Source organism: Biomphalaria glabrata, chromosome 4, assembly GCF_947242115.1.
Source record: "Biomphalaria glabrata chromosome 4, xgBioGlab47.1, whole genome shotgun sequence".
Lineage (NCBI taxonomy): Eukaryota > Metazoa > Mollusca > Gastropoda > Planorbidae > Biomphalaria > Biomphalaria glabrata.
The window spans coordinates 24,998,132-25,021,724 of record NC_074714.1 but is presented as its reverse complement, the minus strand read 5'-3'; the positions used below and the strand labels follow the sequence as shown (position 1 = coordinate 25,021,724).

Sequence of the window (23,593 nt, the reverse complement as noted above, 5' to 3'; positions counted from 1 at the left end):
GTTGATTCACAAATGAATGGAATAGCTGTGAATGAATAATAGCTAATGATTGTATGGGCATATATTTTGCTTGAGTAGCCTATCCCTTTAGATTGCCTTAGCCTTGTCTGTTTTAAATGTGCCTAACAGATCAGTGTTTGTGACAGACTCTCTATTTGACTGACGTCACATCATTTTGAATATGATGGTTTATAATTGGACCTGGTCGATCAATAAATGATGTGATCACATCCTCAAGACATTAAACAAACAAAAAAAAAAAAAAAAAAAAAGGATTGATGATTTCATGGCCAAGTATATGTTGTCCTCCACCCAACTACATAAAAAACATTTTTTTCATACATATTATGTCAAACTCTTCCTTCCCCAACCGTTAAACTATTTTTTTTTTTTTGTATCTCAAATGAAGACAGAAAGTTAATAAATATGAACATGCTATACAAGACTATAATAGACTTGTCACACATCAGCTGGACAACTTAAATGGAACCCATTACTAGCACTATGTTTACTTCATAAGTACCAACATGTTTACCCCTTCACACCACATTGCCTTGGTTTAACACCTAAGGCAAATAACTAAATTATACAAGATAATGTTACAAAATAAATCAAAGAAATGTATATTTCCATCCTTGAATTACATCCCTTTAATATAATATGCATTTTCAACATTCTTCTTCTTCTTCTAGCCAGCTTTTTGCTGCTGAGCTGTCAGCTCTTTTGCAGACTGTGCCAAGAAAAAATAATGTGCTTCAGTTGTTCAGCACTGCTGTACAGGGTGTTGGTTATGTTGGGCTATAGTGGAAATAGGGTCTGCCTAAGGTGGATTAGGAAGAGGCATTCAAAAAGGATATGGTTTACAGTTTCATAAGGGTGGGCGCAGTGTCTACAAAGGGGGAGTTGTGTGGGATTTATTTTTTATGAGATGGTAATTTAACAGAGGTGTGTGTCCTGTCCTTAGTTGGAAGATTGTAGATTGCTCTTTGCAGGGGAGGAAGTTAATACTGTCCAGTTTGTTAGGCATGTTCATTTCTTTGTACATGGCTCTGCCTGTGTTTCTTGTTGCCCATTGGTTGAGCCACTCCTCTTTGTGGTTGTTGATTAACATTGACCTTACGGCAGGCATGTCAAACTCATTAAGGTGTATGGGCCACATAAAAACTTACTATGACTTGAGGGGCAGCAGCAAAAAAATCAGTTGCAAAACAGCCTACTAGTTTTATGTAAATTAGAAACAATACAATAGAATACAATAATTAATGGCAAACCTGTCTCTTAGTTAGCTAAATTTGTAGTACTATTTGGTAATTAAAAATTATTATGATTATGCATTATTTTCTTTGTCCTGATGCTTGACATCTTTTCTGGGATACAAGTTTATTAATATCAGGTTGAAAGTTTGTTTGCCACTGACACTTTAATCACTGATGACAAATTTTGATCTGATAATCTTGAACGGTGAAGTGTTTTTGTAGCTTTCATTATGGAAAAGAACTGCTCACAGAGATAAGTGCTTGCAAACATAGCAAGAATTCTGGCTGCAAATATCCGCAATTCAAAGTACTTCTCAGGTAAATAACTGTAAAATTTTGGTCAGTCAATTCTACATACTTCGATTTCAACAAAGAATTTGATTGCTATTCTATCAGCTCTAGTTGCACATTACCAGCAGCATTTTCAGAATCAAATGAGAATGGAGATACTAACAACGAAAATTCTTGCTCGTATGAAACGAAGTCAAAAAATCGTACATTGAAAGCATCTACTAACGATTCCAGGTGTAGGACATATTTACCAAATGTTGCAGCCGTATTTAATCTTTTTAGTTCCTGACACGTTGAGAAGTGAACAAGATTTTCTCTTCATATTTGGTTTATCCACAGTCGTAATTTTGCTTGAAAGCAGTTGTGACAATTTTATCTTTACTTTGAAGTTTCAAATTCAAGTCTTGCAAGTGACCAATGAGATCAACTGCCAATACCAAATCCGAATCCGTTTGTCAGTTTGAAAATGTTCAACAGGTTCACCTTTCATTTTCAGAAACAATTAAATTTTCTCAAGCAGTGCAAAAAATCTCTTCAAGACTTTATGACAGGAAAGCCAGCGGACTTCTGTTTAGTTGGGAACACAATCAAATTCATGTCCAATGTTATCCAGAAACATTGAACATTACACAAATAAAATTGAGAGTGACTGAAACCGGTCTTATGACATGTTGGAACTGTAATTGCTTTGCACAGAATGTTTCTTGGTGAATGATGAACTGAAAATTAGCAAATTAAAAAAATTAACATCAGTCTCTTATTTTTGCAAGTAACTTTGCATAAAACCATTTCATTTCATAGTTGGTGTGCCATCCATTGTTAGACTAGCTAGCTTTAAAAAAGATAAATTGTACTGCAATATCACCTCCTGTTATTTCTCAAAAACATCCTTGCTTGTTGTGGTGTTATGCAGAGAACAGAGCTCAAGTATCTCCTCATGTATCTCAAAATTCCTGTCACAGGCCCTTATGAATATAGCCAACGAGAGCCAATGAAAAGAATTCAAAATAAACTATTTTTCTCCTTCGTTGTTCACGCAATCCGACTGACATGTTATTTATTCTATCTGCCACAGTGTTCCTAGTCAACGCTATTTCTTTGAATGCTTTCACCTTTTCTGGACAAATTACTTCGGCATCTTTAACGACACACTCCTTTATAAAATCACATTCAACTATAGCTTGCAATTAAGTTTGACAAAATGTAGCTTGCTTTCACTGCAGACTTACTCTCGTTGTTTAGTTTAACAAATACTTTTTTTAAAATTCAAGTAGCTTGTCATCTCTTATTTTCCAGCGTAATAGTTTAGCATTATTTTGATATTTTAGGTGATCAAGCATGCAACGTGGTCGGAGGCGCACGCCTGTTTGACATGCCTGCCATAGGGTCAGGTAGTTAACAAGTCTATCTGGTTGTTCCATAAATGATCCTGCCTTTGAAAGCTTATCTGCCCTTTCATTTCCCATGAGGCCAATGTGTCCAGGGATCCGCTGTAATGTGATGTTGATGTTTAATTTTGTCATCATCTGGTGTATTATCACTATTAGTGTTGTCAACTCTCTTGGGCTTTTTGAGGTTCTGCTATTAAGTGCTTGAAGAGTGGCTTGGGAGTCTGTAAAGACAACAATATCTGATGATGATTGTATCCCTTCATATAACTTGTTTTCGACTGTCTACAAAGCTATGGTAATTGCCTCAATTTTGGTTTGGAAGTTTGAGCAGCAGTTGCCACAGGGTGCACTTGTTTCAAAGTGTTTATTTTTGGGGAAGACCAAGAAGGAACCAAGACCAGCATTGATGATGGCTTTGAAGGCTGATCTGTTGGTGTATATATGGATGGCTGTTTTTATTTCCATCTTGAGTTACATCCCTTTATTATAATATGCATTTTCAACATTAAAATAGTGTTCACTAATGTAATCGATAATGATAAACAAATATTAGGGAACATCCCCTATTTACTTATAGGCTAGATGACATGCATGTTCTGTTTCCATGCTTATTGAGAAGCATTTTACACAGGTCATGTTTAGCTGATACCTCAATGGTCTAAAAATCTTCTTAACCCAGACCTGCCTACCGTTACGCAAAATGCGTATTCGTTACGCAAAATCTCCCAAAAATGACCGCCAGTACGCAAATACGCATTTAACCCGTCGCGTTACGCATTTCGTATGCTTTTTTTTTCGCCTCTCTAGACTAGCTTACAAGCGGTCACGGAGGTCACGCTAAGTCCACCTGTGGGGAGAGGGGCGAAACAGAAAAGGTGGGGTGAACACAGTGTGCCCAGATCTATACGTTGATTGGTACTTAATAGCAATTAGATGTCTAGAAATGAAGAACGCGAGAGTGAGGGAGTGGCGGGCTGGTACCAGGTAGGTACCGTCAGTTAGCTGATACACCAACGTGACTTTTTTTTTTTGTAAGTTCATTAGTAGAAATTAATTATGTTGAATCCCTGATTCCCGTATTCATTTGTATAGAAAAAAAAATCGATTCAAAACACATTGAGTGACATTGTATGATTGTAGATATCTAGTCTAGATCTGGATTCTAGATCTAGATTAATCTAGAATCTAGATAACTTGTTATACAGGAATAGAGTCTAGCTAGTCATTACGTTATGATTCTCTACATTACCCTACAATCTATGATTTAGAATTTAGATTGACTAGATCTAGATCGATAACATCTACTACCATCTAGTCTAGATTCTTAGTCTTAGTATAGAATAGATCAAGGATGAAGGTAGGCCTACGAAAGTTTGGAGTAGACCTACGTTTGTAGCGGATCCACGGCATCGGTAACACTCTTGAGCCCAGATCTAGAGTAGATTATATTCATTATATAGACATAGATCTAGTCTAGATATCATCTCTATTGATCTAGATTTAGATTGTAGATCTAATCATGACATCTAATATTATATATATATATATATTATATATATGACAAAATAGAGGATCACGTAAGTGTTACGCATTCTGGTGCCAAAATACGCATTTTGACCGTAAGTGTTACGCATTTGGACTTTTTTTGGTAGGCAGGTCTGTTAACCAATGACCTACCCTCCTTTGTCCTACAGGTGTACTTTGAGTCCAATTAAAACCCTTGGAGCATGCACAAAAACAATGTATAGACTAAAACTTATTCCGGCAAAGCTATCAAAATAAGGACATTGTGACAAATAGAATCTAAATCTAGATCTATGTTCACTAATAATAGTAATATAATAATACTAATAAAAGTTAAAGTAATATCACGCCGAATGCAGTTTTTGTGCTTTCCCTTTCATTGAACACTGATCACTGTCACTAAATAACATTATTAAATGTAATTGCTAAGAAATTACATCTGTGTTCATTTAAAATTATTAGATTGTATTAAAAGAAATAGTCACTTCTGCAATATGTATTTATAGTCTATGACCTCATATACTATAGATTGTCTCTCTCTCTCTATATATATATATACTGGCTTTTTTTTGTGACAGTACACACCGGTATGGCGTACCGGCACCTTTTTGAAATTTTTTTTACTTTTCTTGTATTTTAATGTATATTATTAATTTTTAGTAGTTAAAAGTTAGACAATCAACTATTGAGTAGCAACACCTATTTTTTTTTTTACAAAAAAAGCATTGTGTATATATATATATATATATATATATATATATATATATATATATATATATATATATATATATATATATACTAGACATATTTTACTTGCGGGGTAGCGGGTCTGTCGATATAGTCACAGAGTGTTTTTAAAACATTTAAACGAAATAATAATGCAATAAATAAAGCGAATGTGTAAATGTAAAAATAGTATGAATGAAGCCATCAAATCAAAATAGCTAATCTACTATTTTTCAAATTAAAACAGTTGCTTGTAGGCCTACATATATTTGATTAAAATTTGAAATGAATAGACTTAATTTTGTATGTTCATGTGTTAAAGTATAAAGTAGATCTTGAGGTAGACATAGATCTAGATCTAGACTAATCTAGAGTTAAAAATTGGCTTTTATAGAGTTCATTCTGTGCTGCGTGAAAGCTTTGCTCTGCGCATGCGTGACCTTTTTTCATGAATATCTTCTTCTTCATCGTTCTCATTGTTATGTTGGAGTGTTCATATGACTAGACCAATACATGAGATGAACTGCGCAGTGGTTTCCAAATCAGGGAGTTCTCCATATAGTTTTCTTTCTATTGGGGTGATTTGGGGCCAATGTCTAATACGGGCCTCTTGGTAGAGAGAGCAGTTTTGGAGGACGTGGTCGGCATTTTCTGGTGATACTCCACATGGGCAGATTTCACTGGTTCCAATTTTGAGCTTCCGGAACATGTGTTGTCGCATTCTGTTGTGTCCGGTCCTGAGTCGAAAGATTAGACGTTGGTCTTGTCGGGATAGCTTATAGTAAGCGTCATCTTTCTTGTGATTTGGATTTCTCATTTATTTTATCTACAATTAATTTCTTCATTTCTTCTGGATAGAGTGCAGAGTTTACTTGTGAGTTTGTTCTCCCACTCTTGGCGAGTGTGTCAGCCTTCTCATTTCCTGCTAGTTGTATGTGAGCTGGTATCCATTGAATAAGTTTTTTTGCTGTTGTGGTTGAGCTTTGTAAGTGCTGTTCTGAGGTTTTTAATATAAGGGGAATCAGAGTTTTTCAAGCTTTGGAGGGTTGTTTTCGCGTCTGTTAGAAAGACAATCTGACTGTGAGGGGAACTTGGATGATTTGCTAGCATGGTAGCAGCTAGTGCTACTGCTTCCCTTTCTGCTCTGTGACTGTCAGAGAGCTCTCCAGTTGCAATGGATTTTTCTAGTTTTTCTCCATCTGGCCATTCGATAAGTATTCCAGCTCCTCCATTTGTGGTGGCTTTATGGGATGAGCCATCCGTGTAAACTCTGATCCACTGATTGCTAGGGTAATTGGTATGTAGAAAACAGTTCACTATTTCCTTGAGCTCTGTTGGTCTGTAATCAGATTTTCTTTTTATGTTTTCAATATGGTCCCTTATAGTAGGAAGAGGGCTTTCGTCCCAGGGTGGAGATTCATTATAGTGTATCGAGGATTCCAGAGTAATTTTTTCAAGTTTTTTTTAGGTTTAGAGATTCCTGTATGAAATTGGTCCTTGTGAAGAAACAAGTCCTTTTACGTTTAAAGTGCCTTTTAATTGTGGAACATTTTAACAAATACATATATACACAGCTACGTTCTGTACAGATCTCCTGCTTCACTCGCTGACCTTTCTCTCTCTCTCTCGTGTTTACACACTAGTCACTTCCCCCCAAGTCCCCTAACTCTCGATACTCAACACTTGACCGTGTGTCACGGTTGACCACACAGTAACCGTGTCACCACAGTCCTTTTGAGACGGTTTTTTGTGCCAGTTTTGTGGATTTTTGTTCTGAGTGGGTGCCTCTCCAAGGTTTCCAATTTAGTGAATTGGGAAAGGATTTTTATTTCTCTTCTTTCATCCAGAGAGATCAGGGCAGCGGTTTCCTCCATAGCTCTTATGGGTGTTGTTTTGATTGCTCCTGTCATTATCCTTAGACCAATATTTTGAACCTTGTTTATTTTTCTTAGGTTGGTTTGGGCTGCTGAGCCCCATGCTGTGGCACCATATTCTAGTACAGGTCTTACATAACTGGTATAGGTCTTTTTCAGGATGTTGTGATTAGCTCCCCAATCTGTGCCAGCTAATTTTTTCAAGAGGGATAGTCTCTGGGTGCCTTTACTCTGTGTTTTATCTATTTGGTTTTTCCAGGTTAGTCTTGGGTCATAGGTGACTCCAAGATAAGTAGGGCTGTCATTTTTTTCTAAAGCTTCCTTATCTAATGTAAATTTTATTGTTTGTTGTTTTGTTGACGGTGAGAATATGGTATATGTTGTCTTTTATGTGTTAATGGACATGCCCCAGTCTTTGGACCAATTATTGAGTTTATCAAGAGCATCTTGTAATCGAAATTTCGATGTTCCTACATATTCTTCTGTGCTAATTAAGGCAAGGTCATCTGCATACATGCTGCTTTTAACTTTTTTTGGTAGGTTTTGATTTAGATCGTTTATGAATATTAGGAAAAGTGTTGGGGATAGGACTCCTCCTTAGGGGACGCCATTTTTTATACCCACTGTGTGGCTCCTTTGTCCTTGCATGCAAACTAAGGCTTTTCTATTATTTAGGTATTCCTTTATCCAGTTGTACATTCTGTGGGATATGTGATGCTGGATTAGCTTGAGCAAGAGACCTTGTTCCCAGACTTTGTCAAATGCTTTTTCTAAGTCAACCCACACAATTGTTGTTGGTTTCTTTTCTTGAAAGCCGTCTTCTATTTCTTGTGTGATGAAGGCAATTTGATTTCTGTTGATCTGCCTTTTCTAAAGCCAGCCTGGGCTTCAGTGAGTAGGTTATTTGACTCAAGGATCCATGTCAGCCTTCTATTTATCACTCTTTCCATCAGTTTGCAAGTACAGCTAGTGAGGCTGATGGGACGGTAGCTATCCAGTTTATTTCTTGGTTTACCGTGCTTTAGTATAGGGATCATAATGGCTTTTTTCCAGATGTTTGAATTCTGCCAGATTTCCAGCTAGCATTGAATAATTGTAGCAGTTTTCTTTTGGCTTGAGGACCCAAGTGAAGAAGCATGTCATTTGATATTTTGTCTGGGCCCGGGGCTTGTTTTGGTTTGAGGACTTTTAGGGATTCATCTAGTTCATTCATTTTAAGATTAGTGGTCATTCCCAAGGAGTAAGCTGGATTGTTTTCTTTAATTTTATCTTGGATTTCAGAGTTTACATCTTTATTTCTACTTTCATTAATTTGTATTTGTCCTACGCGTTGAATGAATATAGGCCTATCTCAATACGGCTACGCAGCTTTAGCAAACAGCGAACGAATGTATTAAAAATGCTTTAGAAAAACAAATTTGAATGTTAATTTGATTAAAATATGAAATGAAAGGACTATAATTAGTATGTTCATGTGTTAAAGCATAAAACTATCTTTGCGAAAAGAAGTTTTATCATCTTAAAGTTCAATAAGAGTTTTAGACCTAGGAATAGACTCAGTAGAGAGATGTGTTAATGTGTAACCATTTGGTAATGTCTAATGAAACAAATGTGCATCGGGATATCTAAATTTGCAGATATAAATAAAGAATTAATGTAAAAATGCTTTTGAAACACAAATTTGAAGGTTAATTTTATTAAATAATGAAATTAATAAACTATATTTTGTATTTTCATGTGTCAAAAAAAAAAAACACTATAAGTGCAAAATTTAGTTCTTAAAATTATACATACATACACTACGGTCTAAGTTGGTATCCAAGTAACATTTCTGCCAAGTTTATCAAGATCGGTCAAGCGGTTTTTATTTCTATACGGGGACATACGTACGTACGCCAAATCTATATCTTTATTATAGATCAATAAATTAATTATTATAATTTAATAAATGTGACATTTTCAACTACATGTATTCTCTCTCTCTCTTTCGATTCCTATCCATGAAACCTCTTTTGTTTTCATAATTTGGATGTTCGTTTTGTTGCACCTTACTCCCCCCCCCCGACACACTTATAATTTTTTCATGACTCTTTCCCCCTCCCCCCCCCCCCCCACTGCCAGTTTAATAGGTTGTGACACTACACGCTTAGTGTATACCTCACTCTCCTCACCGCCAGCTCACCTGACGTGATGACCTGCATTAGGCCTGGTCTCTGGCTTCAAATTAGCAGTCTGTACTTTTTTTCTTTCATTCATATAAATTATATATATTCTACATATCTCAATCTAGGTCATGTTTATTCATTGAACAAATCATAGATTTATTAATTCTAATAATATTTCTAATTAAGATTTTGCTTTGTTCAGGGAAGAACAATGAGTTAAATTCATTATTATTCATTGAACACCTCCTTTTTTCTTTTATAGCTAACAGAATAAATGCGATTGGATTATTTTTCTATAGATAATTGGAAGCTTATTTGATATGCCCATCAGCCTACGATCAAACGGGCTCATAATCTAGCCCTCATCCCTTATATGGGTGTGAATTGCCGGGGGAGGTTAAAACAATAGCTTTACATACATGGTTACAGAGAATCTAAAAAACTGCCATCTGCTTTGGAAAAATGGAACAAAACTACCGGAACTTAGCGTAATGGATGGTTGTCGCCACCTTAGCCAATTTCAAGCTATTTTTAAGTTTCAAAATTCATAACTCCGTAATGGTCTGACCTATGAAAAAACTGAGGGTGTCAAAGAATTTGTCACCCTTTAGTCTATAAAAATAGTTATTTTGAAATGTATGACTATGCATAGTTAAAATTAAACCTGATGTGAAGAGTGATAGGGTCAGTTTTCTGATGTTTAAAAGTTTTCGACATGATTTTTTTCCCTGTAAAAGTTGTTGGCCGGTTTGGAGATTTATCGGCCACATCATAGTAAATATATATAAAACATGTTATTATTAAGAAATTTCATCCTTAATATTATTTTTTTGTACATTAGCGCAACGACACAAGCCATATTGTCACTTTTCTCACGCTCCACACTTTCATTATAGGCTTGTAACTGATGTCACACAAGGCCACTACTTTGGGCCAAGACTAGCTGGCCGTGCCATGAAAAAAAATTGCCTCTGTTACAGGGGAGAAGAAGAGTCTTCTCTCTACTCTACCTTATTTTCTCAGCACTATTTTTCCCACAGCACAGCTCCACTAGCACAGTATGTGCCTGTCTCACCTTAGCCTTTTTGGTAACTAGTCGATCGATAATCGCTAGTCTCCTGCTCTCTCTCACCAGTTGTTTTTTTTAGAGCGTCTCCGCTCATATGGTATGCTTAAGAGACATAGAAAAAGGGGAGGGGGCTTCATACTTTCTTCTGATGATTTTGACAATCTCTTAGACCACACAAAGCATAATGCGTATATACTTATCACAAGCCCAGTGCATGTTGATGTTTCACACAAAGGTCTTAAGCGCACCTGGTCGATCAATAATTGTAGATTTGAGGTCAACATTGATATTGCTACTATGACTTTCTTTTTTCAGCTGCCTATTAATGCCAATCTATTATTGTATGGGGACGAGTATTCAAGTGCCATAACATTAGTACATACTTGTTGCCTATTAAATGGTTTTAAATAAATGGTTATACGATTTGCATACACCATTAATAGGTGCTTGACTTTAATGGCAAATGCCAACGGATTGGGCTAGGTCTAATTTTTTTAAGCGATACTAGGGATACAAGTTGTTTACAAGAAGTAAACCACACTGAGGTTTTAAAACACTAGTAGGCCTAATGATTAGTTATTAGATCTAGTTAGATATAGAAACAAAACTTTAATATATTATATTTCTCACTATAGATCTAGATCTATCTATAATCTGATCTACTTAAATCTAATAACTTGGATCTACATATCTAGTGACTCTAGAACCAATATATTATTATTAGATTTATTAGATCTATATTGACTATATTCTATCACTGTATCAGACTTATATTCAGTAACTCACTATAGTCATGTAAAGTAGGCCTAGATCTACAATACTACATCTATAATGGCCTAGATCTAGATGTCTAAATCTAATACCTTTTGAACTCACAGAAGTCGGCAGGCAGGGTTCAAATTAGAAAAATCTAGGGGCCATCGTATCAACAGAGTAAAAATTAATAGCGCATAGCGGCCGGGCATCATGATACTCTGAACAGTCTGATACTTTTCAAGCTGGCAAGCAGCCATTGAAGTCTAGACGCTCTAGATCTAGATCAAAAGTATTCAAATTAAAGACTAATATCTTATCTAGAATATATCTATCTAGACTGATTCAAACTACTCTAGTCTAGACCGAGATCTAGACTTAAGACTATACGGTAACACAAGATTTAAAAAAAAATAGAACTTATGACTGTGTCAAAAGACCGGATGTGCACATGCTTAAAACAAATTTTAAAATCTTATTTCGCATTCTTCCGATAATGGAAAAATAATAAAATAGGGATTTTTTTTTCAAAAAAAATTGAAAAAAAAAAAAAAAAAAATCGGGAAAATTTCGGATTTTTTTGCTAGAAAGTCGGACCAGAAGAAATTTTTGGAATTCCGAAAATTTTTGGAAAATTCCCATCACTGCATTAGTCAATAAAAATAGCTATATTGTTTTGTTATGCTACGCATAGTTACAATAAAATATGATGTTGAACGAACACCATTCTCCTCTCTGTACACTAACGAACACTTCATGTTATTGTATTTAAAAATAATATTATCTTCATTTTTTTAAATTTTAATATCAATTTCTTTTTACACCAACTCCTCAAGACTGACAGATTAGAGTGTCACTTTTCCTTCTTTTAATTGCTCCCTTCTCTGCTAAACCCTCAACTTTACAAAAGGACATATACTAGATCAATTAGATCTAGTTGACCAAAAAAAACAACTGCGCGACCCCCCGCATCTAGCCCGCTCACTCCACTCAGTGAATGTGACCTAATTTGGTACCTGATTGATCAATAAATGTCACTCTCGCTACTTTTTTTTTTCTGGTACTGTGTTGATGATACCATGCTAGGTACCTACCTAAGCTGGTCAATCAATAATTAGAGCGACAAGGAGTGAAAAAAGAGAGAGAGCAGCATTGTGTCACTCACAAAAACATAATTTTTTTCATTCACATTGTACCCAACTCTACTCCTCATTAGCACTATGTTTAGCCATATTCCCTTTCTTTTTACTCATTCACACCACACTTTGTTTAACATCTAAAACAAAAGCAAAATTAAGTAAGAAAATGTTAGACCTATACAAAATAAATAAAAGAAATCTCCATTTCACGGCTTTGAGTTACATCCCTTTGATATATATGCATTTTCAACATTAAAATAGCGTTCGTTAGTGTCAATAATAGTGATAAAGACTGTTAGTTAGTGTCATTGGTGACAAACGAATATTATGGAACACCCCATATTTACTCAAAGACTATGACATGTGTTTTTAGGCCTATTTAGAAGCATTTTAGATAGTTCATGTTTAGCTGATACTTAAATTTTCTAAAAAAATCTCCTTCACCCCAGACCTACCCTCCTTCTGTCCTAGAAGAAAACAAACTGCATCGTCCTATCAGTGCTCTTTGAATCCGTGTAAAACCCTTGTTTTTCTGAGTAAACGAAACTAAATGTGTCTGAACTATAAATAAAAACAATAGTATAGTAGACTAGTTTCGTCAAAGTCATAGCTATAAAAATAAAGGCTTGTTTTAAGAAATATTGTGGGGTGTTTCTTAATTTCAGAAAAAAGGGGATGTTCCCTAGACGAAAATTACTATAGATCTATCTATAGCTAATAATATCTATACAAGATTTTATACTTTCACTTGATGGTGACAAACAATATTTTCTATAAAAAAAAAAATTAAAAACTGAAATGTCCATTGAGGTCAGTGTTTTTTTTTTAAATTTTGTACGATGTTGACTATGGCTCGATCTGAAAATTGGTAGAAATATAGCGAGACACATGTTCATGTACTATTTACTCTATTAGCTGGAAAAAAATCAACACGGTACGATTTACCTGTAATGGGTATCAGTTATAATAAATTGAAAATGTATATATATATAATATATTCATATATATACTTTCAATGCAAAATATTTATAAATAATTTTTTTTTTTTAAATTGTCAAAGACAAAAAAGAAAAATGTTCTCCATTGACTTCATCATCAAAAGTAATCAAATTCACTCTTTATTTTTAGCAATGATATCTATATAATCTATACTATACTTATACACTATATGATACTATACAGACTGAGCATAATCGATTTCAAACAAAGACCAATCAATATCATTACCTATGACGCCTATGTAGATCTATGTCTGTAGCAGTCAGTAAGTCAGTAAAGAAAACCCCATCTCAAGATTTAACACCATTTTTGGACACGGGAATTTCACCTCCCTACAAAAAGGCTACATGATGATGTTTCATGTGATGTATTGTTACTGTTACTAGAGTCTAGACCTACTATGACCTAGTCAGTCCTAGTGTTACTGAGTGATGACACTGAGACATGGTCTCTGAGACTGAATGACTAATGTCAGTGATGATAGTTTAAAATCTAAATTAGATGATGATCTCAGATCTGCTCATCATGAATGACCATGATCATCAAATAATGATCATGATCATCATCCGATGATTGAATGATTCAAATGATAATAATAATTTAATTAATTATGATTGTCATGAATGTAATTTCACTTGTAATCTAGATTCTAATTTAAAATCAACAAAAATGTATTCTAGACCTTCTGTTACTTCTAATGCTTTGATTTGTTCCTCGCCACTTGAACGTGTCAAAAGATCCGAAGATAATATAGCATTGAGACTATCATAAATGATCTCTTTTAGTGAACGGTTTCTATCACCCTCAGCTCCCGCCATGTTGATTAAATTGTCAACTTCCGTCAAGACTATGTTACGAATATATTTTGTCAGATTGTAAGACTATAGATCTAATTTAGGTAGTTGCACCAAAATATTTAAATTGATCCTATACCAACAAATGTGCAATAGAATGAAAAAGGGTGAAAAAATGCTTTCCAATAACACCAAATTTATTATGCTAGCATTATTGGTTCAAAAGTTATTGTGATTTTAAGTTTGTCCGAAGCGTCCTGACATCCTATGGACTTTATAGAGACATTAGAGAGAAATAAAAAGTGAAGCAAATTTTTTTTTATGTGATTATTTCAAAAACTATCGTGAATATATATACAAAAGTATATATCAAATTGTACAGTTTGAAAGGAGGAATTTTAATTTATAAGTGGCAAATCAAAATGAAATTAAAATTTTAAAATATTAGTAAATTACGAAAAAAATACAATATTTTCTAATTTTCTTAAAATAGTCTATAAAAAGAAAAATGCTCCTGGTATTGTCAAGTTTTCAACACAATAAACTTCTAAATTGATCTAGATCTATCTAGTTATAAAACAATAGTGTAGATTAGAAAAAGAATATTTATATTTAAGATTATATCTATTTAAGTATATTTATTCAAAGAATATTTTAGATATACCTTGATTTACAGATTTTAGCTTCGACATCGACTTACCAAAAGAACTCCTAAGAATACAGATCTTTATTATATTTTATGTTAATAAGCAATGATATAGGTATAAAGAAGTGATTCATTCAATTTTACTTGTTTTAGTGTACACTAATTTTATTTTTCGTATGTAAAAAACGGATATTATTGATAAAAGGTCATCCCGACCTTAGTGAAATTCTAGTACCTGAAAAAAGTGTGCTAAGTTTTAAAATATCGTTGACTCGTTAAATCATAATAAATTTGGTATCATTGGAAAGCTGAATGAATTTTCTAAGTGTATGTACGGGGACCTATTTTTTTTTCCTTGTTATTTGAAAATTTCACATTTTTCTGATTAAAATATTTAGGACATAGTAAGAGAAAAAAAAAAATTTCCCACTAGCCGTAAGAGCAGTGATTCCCAAAGTGGTCTATATAGACCCCCAGGGGTCTACGAAGACTTCCAAGGGGTCTACGAAAGTGAAAAAACAAATTGGGGGTCTATGAGATGTCCACGGGGGTCTACGATAATAGATTTCATTTAAGCACGTTGTGACTTTAATATTTACATCCTATTAATTTAATTCTTCACACTAACATATAGTGTGTGCATAAGTTAATCCTTTAAATATTTATCCTTCTATTCAAATGAAAAAGTGTTGTATTTAATTTCAATAATTTTTTAAATAACTTAATTTTGTCTACATGTAAGTAATGTTTAGCAAAACTTAATGTAAACTGAATAGCGTTGGTTATTTAACATCGTTCATTCATTCCTTATAAAACATGCCGATTGCCTTTTTTATGACGATATGAACCTAATTACACTTGAGAATCAACTGAGACAATGTCACCCTGATAAAAAAAAAATAGAAAAACTTTCGAACATTCAAAGATAAAGTTCAGAATAGACCCACAAAATCTCTTCGACATCATATAGAGAAGATGATGGTTTGTGGGTGTCTTACACTATCTGTTTACTTATAGCAAAATAGGCGCTTGGCTACCGAACCTGGGCTCCTGGATTCGAATCTCTGTGAATTTTTAATTTCATTATTTTTAAGGCTCCCCTGAGTCCACCCAACTCTAATGGGTACCTACTTATGTTAGGAAAAATAAAGGCGGTTGGTCGTTTTGTTGCCCACATGACACCATGCTCGTTAACCGTTAGCCAAAGAAACAGATAATCTTAACACCATCACAAGATCTGAAAGGGAAACTTCACTTTTTTATGACAAAACATTAAAGGTAAAACATTGATTTTACCAGCCGTTGTAGTAGTAAACACTGTTTTACACAAACCTACACCTGATATTATTAAAATAACTGCTTTAAGCAACACTACAGTTCAAGGACACGTCAGTGGCATGAGTTATAAAATTAAAAGCTTATTATTATTTGCAAACGACATATATACAGTTTGGGATCAGCGGTGTCACAGGCTATGACAGGGTTTAGTGATGTGTGTTGCAAACTGCATTATGGTTGCCGTCTCCTTATTTTTACTCAGGATTGACCCACAAAACCTTTCTGATGTTTGAATATAGTTGCAAGGCAGGAGAGTTTTGAATTCAGTTTTACTTCGGCTAGGTGGGTAGCCAGCCAAGGCTAATGAGCCCTTCATGCTTGACGCTTACTGGCTTCGCTCCTTCTCCTGTTAGTGATAACATGTTTGCGGACTCAATATATGAGCAACACTTGAAAGATTAAGAAATACGCCAGAAACTGCTCTTTGCGAAAACTTTATTAATTAATTAATATTTAATGTTTGAAGCACTACTTCATTGAACAACAAATTCCTGTTTGAAACACAACGGATGATAAACCTGCAAAAAGACATTTCCAGTTTGTTTGGTGATTCCAGCAGTACATATTAATTTTTATTTTAATTGGTTTCAATTTGAATTTTATCAATTAAAAAAAAAGATAGATCTCTATAATTTTATATGTAGCTTTAAATTACTTTTTCACTTTTCAACTCACTACAGATAGAAATTAGTTGTAAAACAGTGTTGATGAAATTGCAAGTTAAACAGGGGGTCTACTGAAAACCAGAAAACAAGGCAAAGAGTCTACGAGAGAAAAAAGTTTGGGAACCACTGCGTTAGAGGAACCTCTTATCTTTAGAATAAACTCAAGAAAATGTCATAAAAACACTCAGTTATAAAGCAATGTCTTTTCTTAGGACATGCTTAATTTCAGTTTTGTAAAACCTGAACAGGAAATTGTTTTGATGTCAAATGTGTTTTTAGATCCAATATGGCCGCCTGTGAGAGTACCTAATCTAATTTTACTTCTAGACTAGATCTAGATTTGCCATCTTCCAATAGAACGACCCACATTAATTAAAATAACGCCTCTCCCCCACATTATGTAGGCTACATAGATCTAGACGTCTTGTCTATACAGAGTCTAGATATAAGAATCGAAGTCTAGACTCTAGAAATAGAATATATAGGCCTATACTTTTTAGCGGCCCCCGAAAGGGGAAAGGATGCTATTAGTTTTGTGCGAAATGTCTGTCCGTCTGTCCGTCCGTCCATTTTAGATCTCGTAAACTATAAAAGATATTGAAAATCCGACATCACAATATTTTAGACCATTCAAAATTCTGATGCAACGGCAATTTTTTTATTTTCTGAAAGCGAAAAATCAAAATTTTAAAATCAGTTATGCAAGCAGTTTTTTAAAGAGAAAAAGCTAATTAGTATGCATTATAAGTTGGACCTAAATTAAAACGAATAGGCCTACTACTCTTGTAAACTTCATTTTCGTAAACATTTTTTTATGAGTGCATAAAAGCTTTTATTTTTTTGAGCATTCGAATAAAAAAAAAAAAAAAAAAGAGATTGAGCCTTTTCAATTACATCAAATATAAGACTTCAGTTAGGCCATGAGAGGCGCGGTAGCTGAGCGGTAACGCGCTTGGCTTCCGAACTGGGGGTCCCGGGTTCGAATCCTGGTGAAGACTGGGATTTTCAACTTTGGAATCCTTGGGCGCCTCTGAGTCCACCCAGCTCTAATGGGTAACTAACATTGGTTGGGGAAAAGTAAAGGCGGTTGGTAGTTATACTGGCTACATGACACCCTCGTTAACCGTAGGCCAAAAAAAAAACAACAGATGAAATTAACAACATCTGCCCTATAGACCACAAGGTCTGAAAGGGGAACTAGTTAGGCCAGGTTCACATCTAACTTTGCATTCACTTGCAGCTATCCTTTGATCGGCTGGACCGTTGGGGCACTACACAAGATCTGTCAACCTTCTTTCTCCGTTCTTATCTCTCATTAAATAATAATAATAATTTGTCTTTGATATAATTTCATTTGAATGTTCTTTCTGAAAATATTGAAGCCTGCCTGGATGGACCACTTCGGGGGCCGATTTTGAGTTTGTGTTTCTACACAAACTGTCTTTGTAACCTTGTTTTTTCTAATTTTGATCAGAACCCACATATATGATATTTATTATATATATATATATATATATATATATATATATATATATATATATATATATATATATATATATATATATATATATATATATATATATAGCCTATATATATATATTGCTATAACTTAGCAATCAACCTCAACGAAAGTGATATAAAACAGAACGTTTAATAATCAATTATAAACTACAACTAGAGCCAAACTTAGAATCACATCTCAGGCCTTGGTTTACATCTCTAATCATCGGCCATCTTCCCTTCCTCTGTTCTCTATCGTATCCTCTGGTACACAATGTCGCGCCAAATGACAGTGCGCAATGTAGAGTCATAACACTGCCCCCTCCTTAGTTATGTTCGTCCCGAACATGACCAGATTTTCGACAGGGCAGTGGAATTGTCAGTGCAGATGAAGTTCTGGCAAGAAAGTTATAGTTCCACTGGAGGCCAGGCCATAAAACACACACTGTCATTTCCCGCTATCTCCAGAAGGTAGGCCTGTCTACACATGTCTATTAACCACATTATCAGTGTCCAGTTTCCGCTGAAATTGATTCATCTTTTACTCTGCTTTGTGAAGGCAGACGTACACACGTTTGTCAAGTACAGACCTGTTGATGGTTTTTCTGGTATTTGTATTGTTCATTCGAGGTGCCGCCCGTACAGTTCTTATTAAATTTCTGTCTGCAGTTAGTACTGGTAGCCAAACAGGAGTATTGGACGCAGACCCAACGTTGTCTGATTTGGTCATGCCCATTGAAGCACTCATATCACGGACATCGAAAGCAATAGTTTCACTCTGCCTATAGGTTTCTTCATCTAGCGTTTTCTTTTCGGGTCTGCGCTTATCGTTAAAAAGGTTGCCACTTTCTTTATATTGAAAGCTAGACGCATCTGATTTGTCATTATGATCATCGACGGCGCTGCCACCACCAACACTTTCCTTGTAACTACCCGTATAGCCACAACAATGATTGGTTGATGTTTCAATCTCCGCTCTTCTAGGATGTAGCTGGCCTTCCAGTTTGTTCCACTTCAGTCTGTCCCTTTTATGATACCTGTTTACTGACAGATTAGACCATATTGGTATGGTCGTATGTTCGATTCGCTTCACCTGAACGCCTTCCACACCATCATCAAGCAATGGGAACTCTATGTGTCCATATTGTACAGTTCCACTTCCAATGTTTAGAGATAAACCGAATTCCTGCATAAAATCCAGACCAAGGATGCAATCGTCGACAACATTGGCGATCAGAAAATCATGACTAAATGGTTGACTTCCTATTTCAAAATTAAGCCGTACCTGTCCTAGTATAGGTAACAGTTCGCCACCTGCCGTTTTAAGAGTGTAGCCATTCACTCGTATTATTTCCTGATCTCCGATCAGACTTGGTCTAACTATCGACAGCGTAGCTCCTGTGTCCAAGAGGAACCTATAAGAACCAGCGCCAATCTTTCCCTGCACTCTCAAGGTTCTGCTTTGCTCTAACACTCTGAAAGGAGTCTTCATTCTCGGATTTCCGATTTCCTGGGCTGCCCGTTCTTGCTCCCTAAACCCTTGGAATCGTAGCGTTTGACGTTCTGATGCACAGCCTTGGCCTTGGAACAACATGTTACAATTCCTCCTTACATGACCTGGAGTGTTACAATTCCAACAACGAAAAGTCTTTCTACTACGCCTTGAGGTCTGATAATGTTCCCGTTCATTTAAAGCCTTTTCCACCATTCTTCGAATCAGCCTCGGCAGATCCTCCTCTTCCGACACATTTAACGTCCGACAATAGTGTATGTTCCTCGCTGAAACTTCGGCCGCCTCGTAGGACATGGCATAGATGAGGGCTTCGTTGATTTTCCGTTTTCCGCTTATTCGAACGGCCTTCTTAAGTTCCGAATCTCGCATTCCATCTATAAAGGCATCTGTGACCAGAACATCCAAAAGTTCCTGTTTTGCCGATGGATAAGCAAGACGGGCGAGACGTTCTATGTCTGCTGCTAATTCCTGTAATGTCTCTCCGCTCTTCTGTTGTCGATTCTTTAATTGCATCCTGAAAACTTCCTGCAGGTGTTCATTGCCGTATCGTAGTTCCATTGTTTCGACCATGACATCGTAGTTCGTCCGATCCGTCATAGTTTGTAACAATTCGGCTGCCTTTCCTCTGAGTGCCAACATAAGACCAGTTGCTTTCTCTGCTTGGGTATCCCATCTGTTGATTTGCGCCGCTGCCTCGAATTGTAATCGATACACCGACCAAGACACAGAGCCGTCAAACACCGGTGGTTTAATCTTCCCCGTCATTTCAGTCACAGTGGCACCCGCATCTTGTTTCTTTTGCAGCTCCGCCTTCATTTCATTTCGTAATTGTTGAATTTTAGAATCAACATCTCCCACCATTTGGGACCTTAATTCAGCGACCTCATTTCTTAATTGTTGTTTGAAACTGTCTATGTCATTTTTCAATTCGGTCACAAAGGATGCTATTGAGCTCAGTTTATTACCTAATTCGTCTTTAAGTTCATCCTTTACTGATTTCAGGTCTTCCTTCATTTGTTCTTGCAGCGATTGAAAATGATCCCTCATATCCGGTTTTTTTTTCAAACAAATAGGTGTCCGGATCCTGCTCTTCATCTATGATGCTCTGCCTAATACGTTCTATGAGTTCCTTCTTGTTGCCGCTTACGTTCAGCTCCCTCCTTCTCAGTTCCTGTCTAAGTTCCTGTAATGACAGTTGACTAAGTGTTTTCTTAGACGCCATCCCGTATCAAAACGTTGATCAACTAAAACCAAAACTTATGTTGATCTACCCGAAAATGGAATCGTTCAATGTCTTATACCTAGATCTAGACCTTCTTCTCCACTTTCGTTGAGGATCCCACTTCTGACACCAATTGCTATAACTTAGCAATCAACCTCAACGAAAGTGATATAAAACAGAACGTTTAATAATCAATTATAAACTACAACTAGAGCCAAACTTAGAATCACATCTCAGGCCTTCTTGTTTACATCTCTAATCATCGGCCATCTTCCCTTCCTCTGTTCTCTATCGTATCCTCTGGTACACAATGTCGCGCCAAATGACAGTGCGCAATCTAGAGATAACAATATATATATATATATATATATGTTAGATATATATGGAGGCGAGGAGGCTGAGCGGTAAAGTGCTTATTGGCTTCCTAACCGGGGGGTCCAGATTCAAATCCTGGTGAACAGGTGAAGACTGTGATTTTCAATATCGTGATCCTTAAGCGCTTCTGGGGAAGAGTAAGGGTGGTTGATCGATCGTTATGTGCTTGCCACATGACACTCGTTTACCGTGGGCCACAGAAACAGATGACATTTACCCTACTTCATCTGCCCTATAGACCACGCATGAGGGTCTGAAAAGGGAACTTTACTTTACTTTTATATATACAGAAAAGAACAAAAAAGATCTAGTCTACTCGTAACTAGTAAAAATAAAAACTCCATTTCAGTAAGGCTTAATATAACTTTTAAAAAAAGTTCGAGATATTGTCGAAAAATAAATACAGTCCTGACAATTTTTTTTTTTCGAATCAAAACCCTTTCTTATAGTAAGCACCTAAATGTTATTCAAATTATTATTCAGAGAGTTCTCATCTTATGATGTTGGATGGCTGCCTGGTCGTGCGGTTTGCGCGCTGGACTGTCGTTCAGATTTATCGATGGTCCCTGCCCGCTCCCATCCCCCGTCGTCCTGCTGGAGGTTTGGACTATATGGGAGTAATTATCTTCAACTCTGAAGGAACATCCGAAACATATGTAAAACATGTTACTGAAAAAAAAAAAAGAATTACGTCCTACGCATTGTATGTGTCAATGTAATCATGTATGTTAATCTGCTAAACCATTTGTTTCCCTGGCTGATTCAGGCAACCCATTCAATTCTCTAATGGCACTATTATAGGGAAGAAGGAGCACTTGTAGGACTTTTTTTTCGTATATATGTGCAAATATAAGAAATATTTGGAATCCATTCTTTTAAGTTAGTTTGCTTATATATAATAGTCTTTTTTTTTTTTAGTTAATATAAGCGGAATAAAAGTAGCTCTTTCACCCGCCTCCAGCTAGCTAGGGGATGTGGGAAAACACTGCGTACTCTCACGTACGTTACAACAATTGTGTTTTCTTGCTTTTTGAGCTTCAGAACTTCATTATATAATATATACGGTGCACTTGTTCTCATAGTAAGAATAGCTGTCAAATTTAAAGTAAAAATTGGTGGAATAAAATTAAAGCAGCCTGATAGGCTATGAGGGGTTTTTCTTCATTATGAGGTGTAGAAATGCATTCTTATTGCATCTTATCTTCTTATCTTATATTATATAATACAGACGTTACTTCAAAAAAGAAAATGATTACGTCATACGCCTCATGCATTTAGTCATGCATATTAACCAATGACTTAAATTCTGCCAAGTCACTGGTTTTCCTGGCTAGCTCAGGCAACCCATTCCATGCTCTAATAGCACTAGGGAAGAAGGAGTATTTGTACAAATTTGTCCTAGCATATGGGACGAGGAATGTGCCTTTATCTTTGTGTCTTTCAGAGTATTTTATTAAATTTAGTTTTTTTTTTTGTATTTGAAGATTATGGTTCAGTGTTTTATGTATAATTGCTACTTTACTTTTGAGTCTTCTGTCCTGAAGGCTTTCTAAATTTAGTGATTTTACTAAAGGTGTTACTCTAGTCAAATGTGAATATTCGTTTAATGTTATGAATCTCACTGCTCTATTTTGTGTCTGTTCCAGTTTCTTATATGTTTTCTTGAGTTGAGGGGTCCCAAACGAAGGATGCATATTCTGTTATTGGCCTAACCAAAGTTAAATAACATTTTAGTTTTATTTTCTTATTTGATTTATAGAAATTTCTTTTAATAAACCCTAATGCTTTGTTGGATTTTTAAATAGTTTCATCAATATGTGGATTCCATGACAGTTTTTCATTTATTATAACACCTATAGGTATTTTGCGTTTTTAGTCTGTGTTACTGGTTTGCCATGAATAAGATATGGGAATTAATTTGTTTTAGTTTTTTTGTTACTCTTAACAACTGACATTTTTCTGGGTGGAAAGACATGCTCCAATTAGATTCCTATTTCTGTAATTCATCTAATTCTCTTTGTAAAATATCTGTGTCTTGTGTTGTTATTATTGTTCTATATATTATGCAATCATCTGCAAATAATCTGACTTTTGTTCCTGAACTAATGCAATTTGGTAAATCATTTATGTAAATTAAAAATAGTAGTGGACCCAAGACTGTTCATTGAGGTAGGCCTACACCTGAGTTTACTGTTATCGGTGTTGATTTAGAGCCATTTATTATTACACTTTGTTCTCTCCCTATCAGAAAATCTTTAATCCACTGATGCAGTGGACCAATAATGCCGAAATATTTTAATTTTTTTAAGCAAACTATAATATGGTGGTGAACTTTGTCAAAAGCTTTGGAAAA

The 23,593-nt window shown here is 35.5% G+C and overlaps 1 protein-coding gene across 1 annotated transcript in view; it reads right to left on the bottom strand.

Annotated features, from left to right (window-relative positions):
• The window catches only part of LOC106078915 (importin-9-like), a 41,310-nt gene extending 27,056 nt beyond the window's left edge, over positions 1-14,254 (bottom strand). The window contains exon 1 of the mRNA XM_056026590.1: positions 13,870-14,254. Coding sequence (XP_055882565.1) covers positions 13,870-14,005 — 136 coding nt within the window. The 5' untranslated portion in view covers positions 14,006-14,254. The remainder of the gene's footprint in view (positions 1-13,869) is intronic.
• Between the last annotated feature and the right edge of the window lie 9,339 nt (positions 14,255-23,593).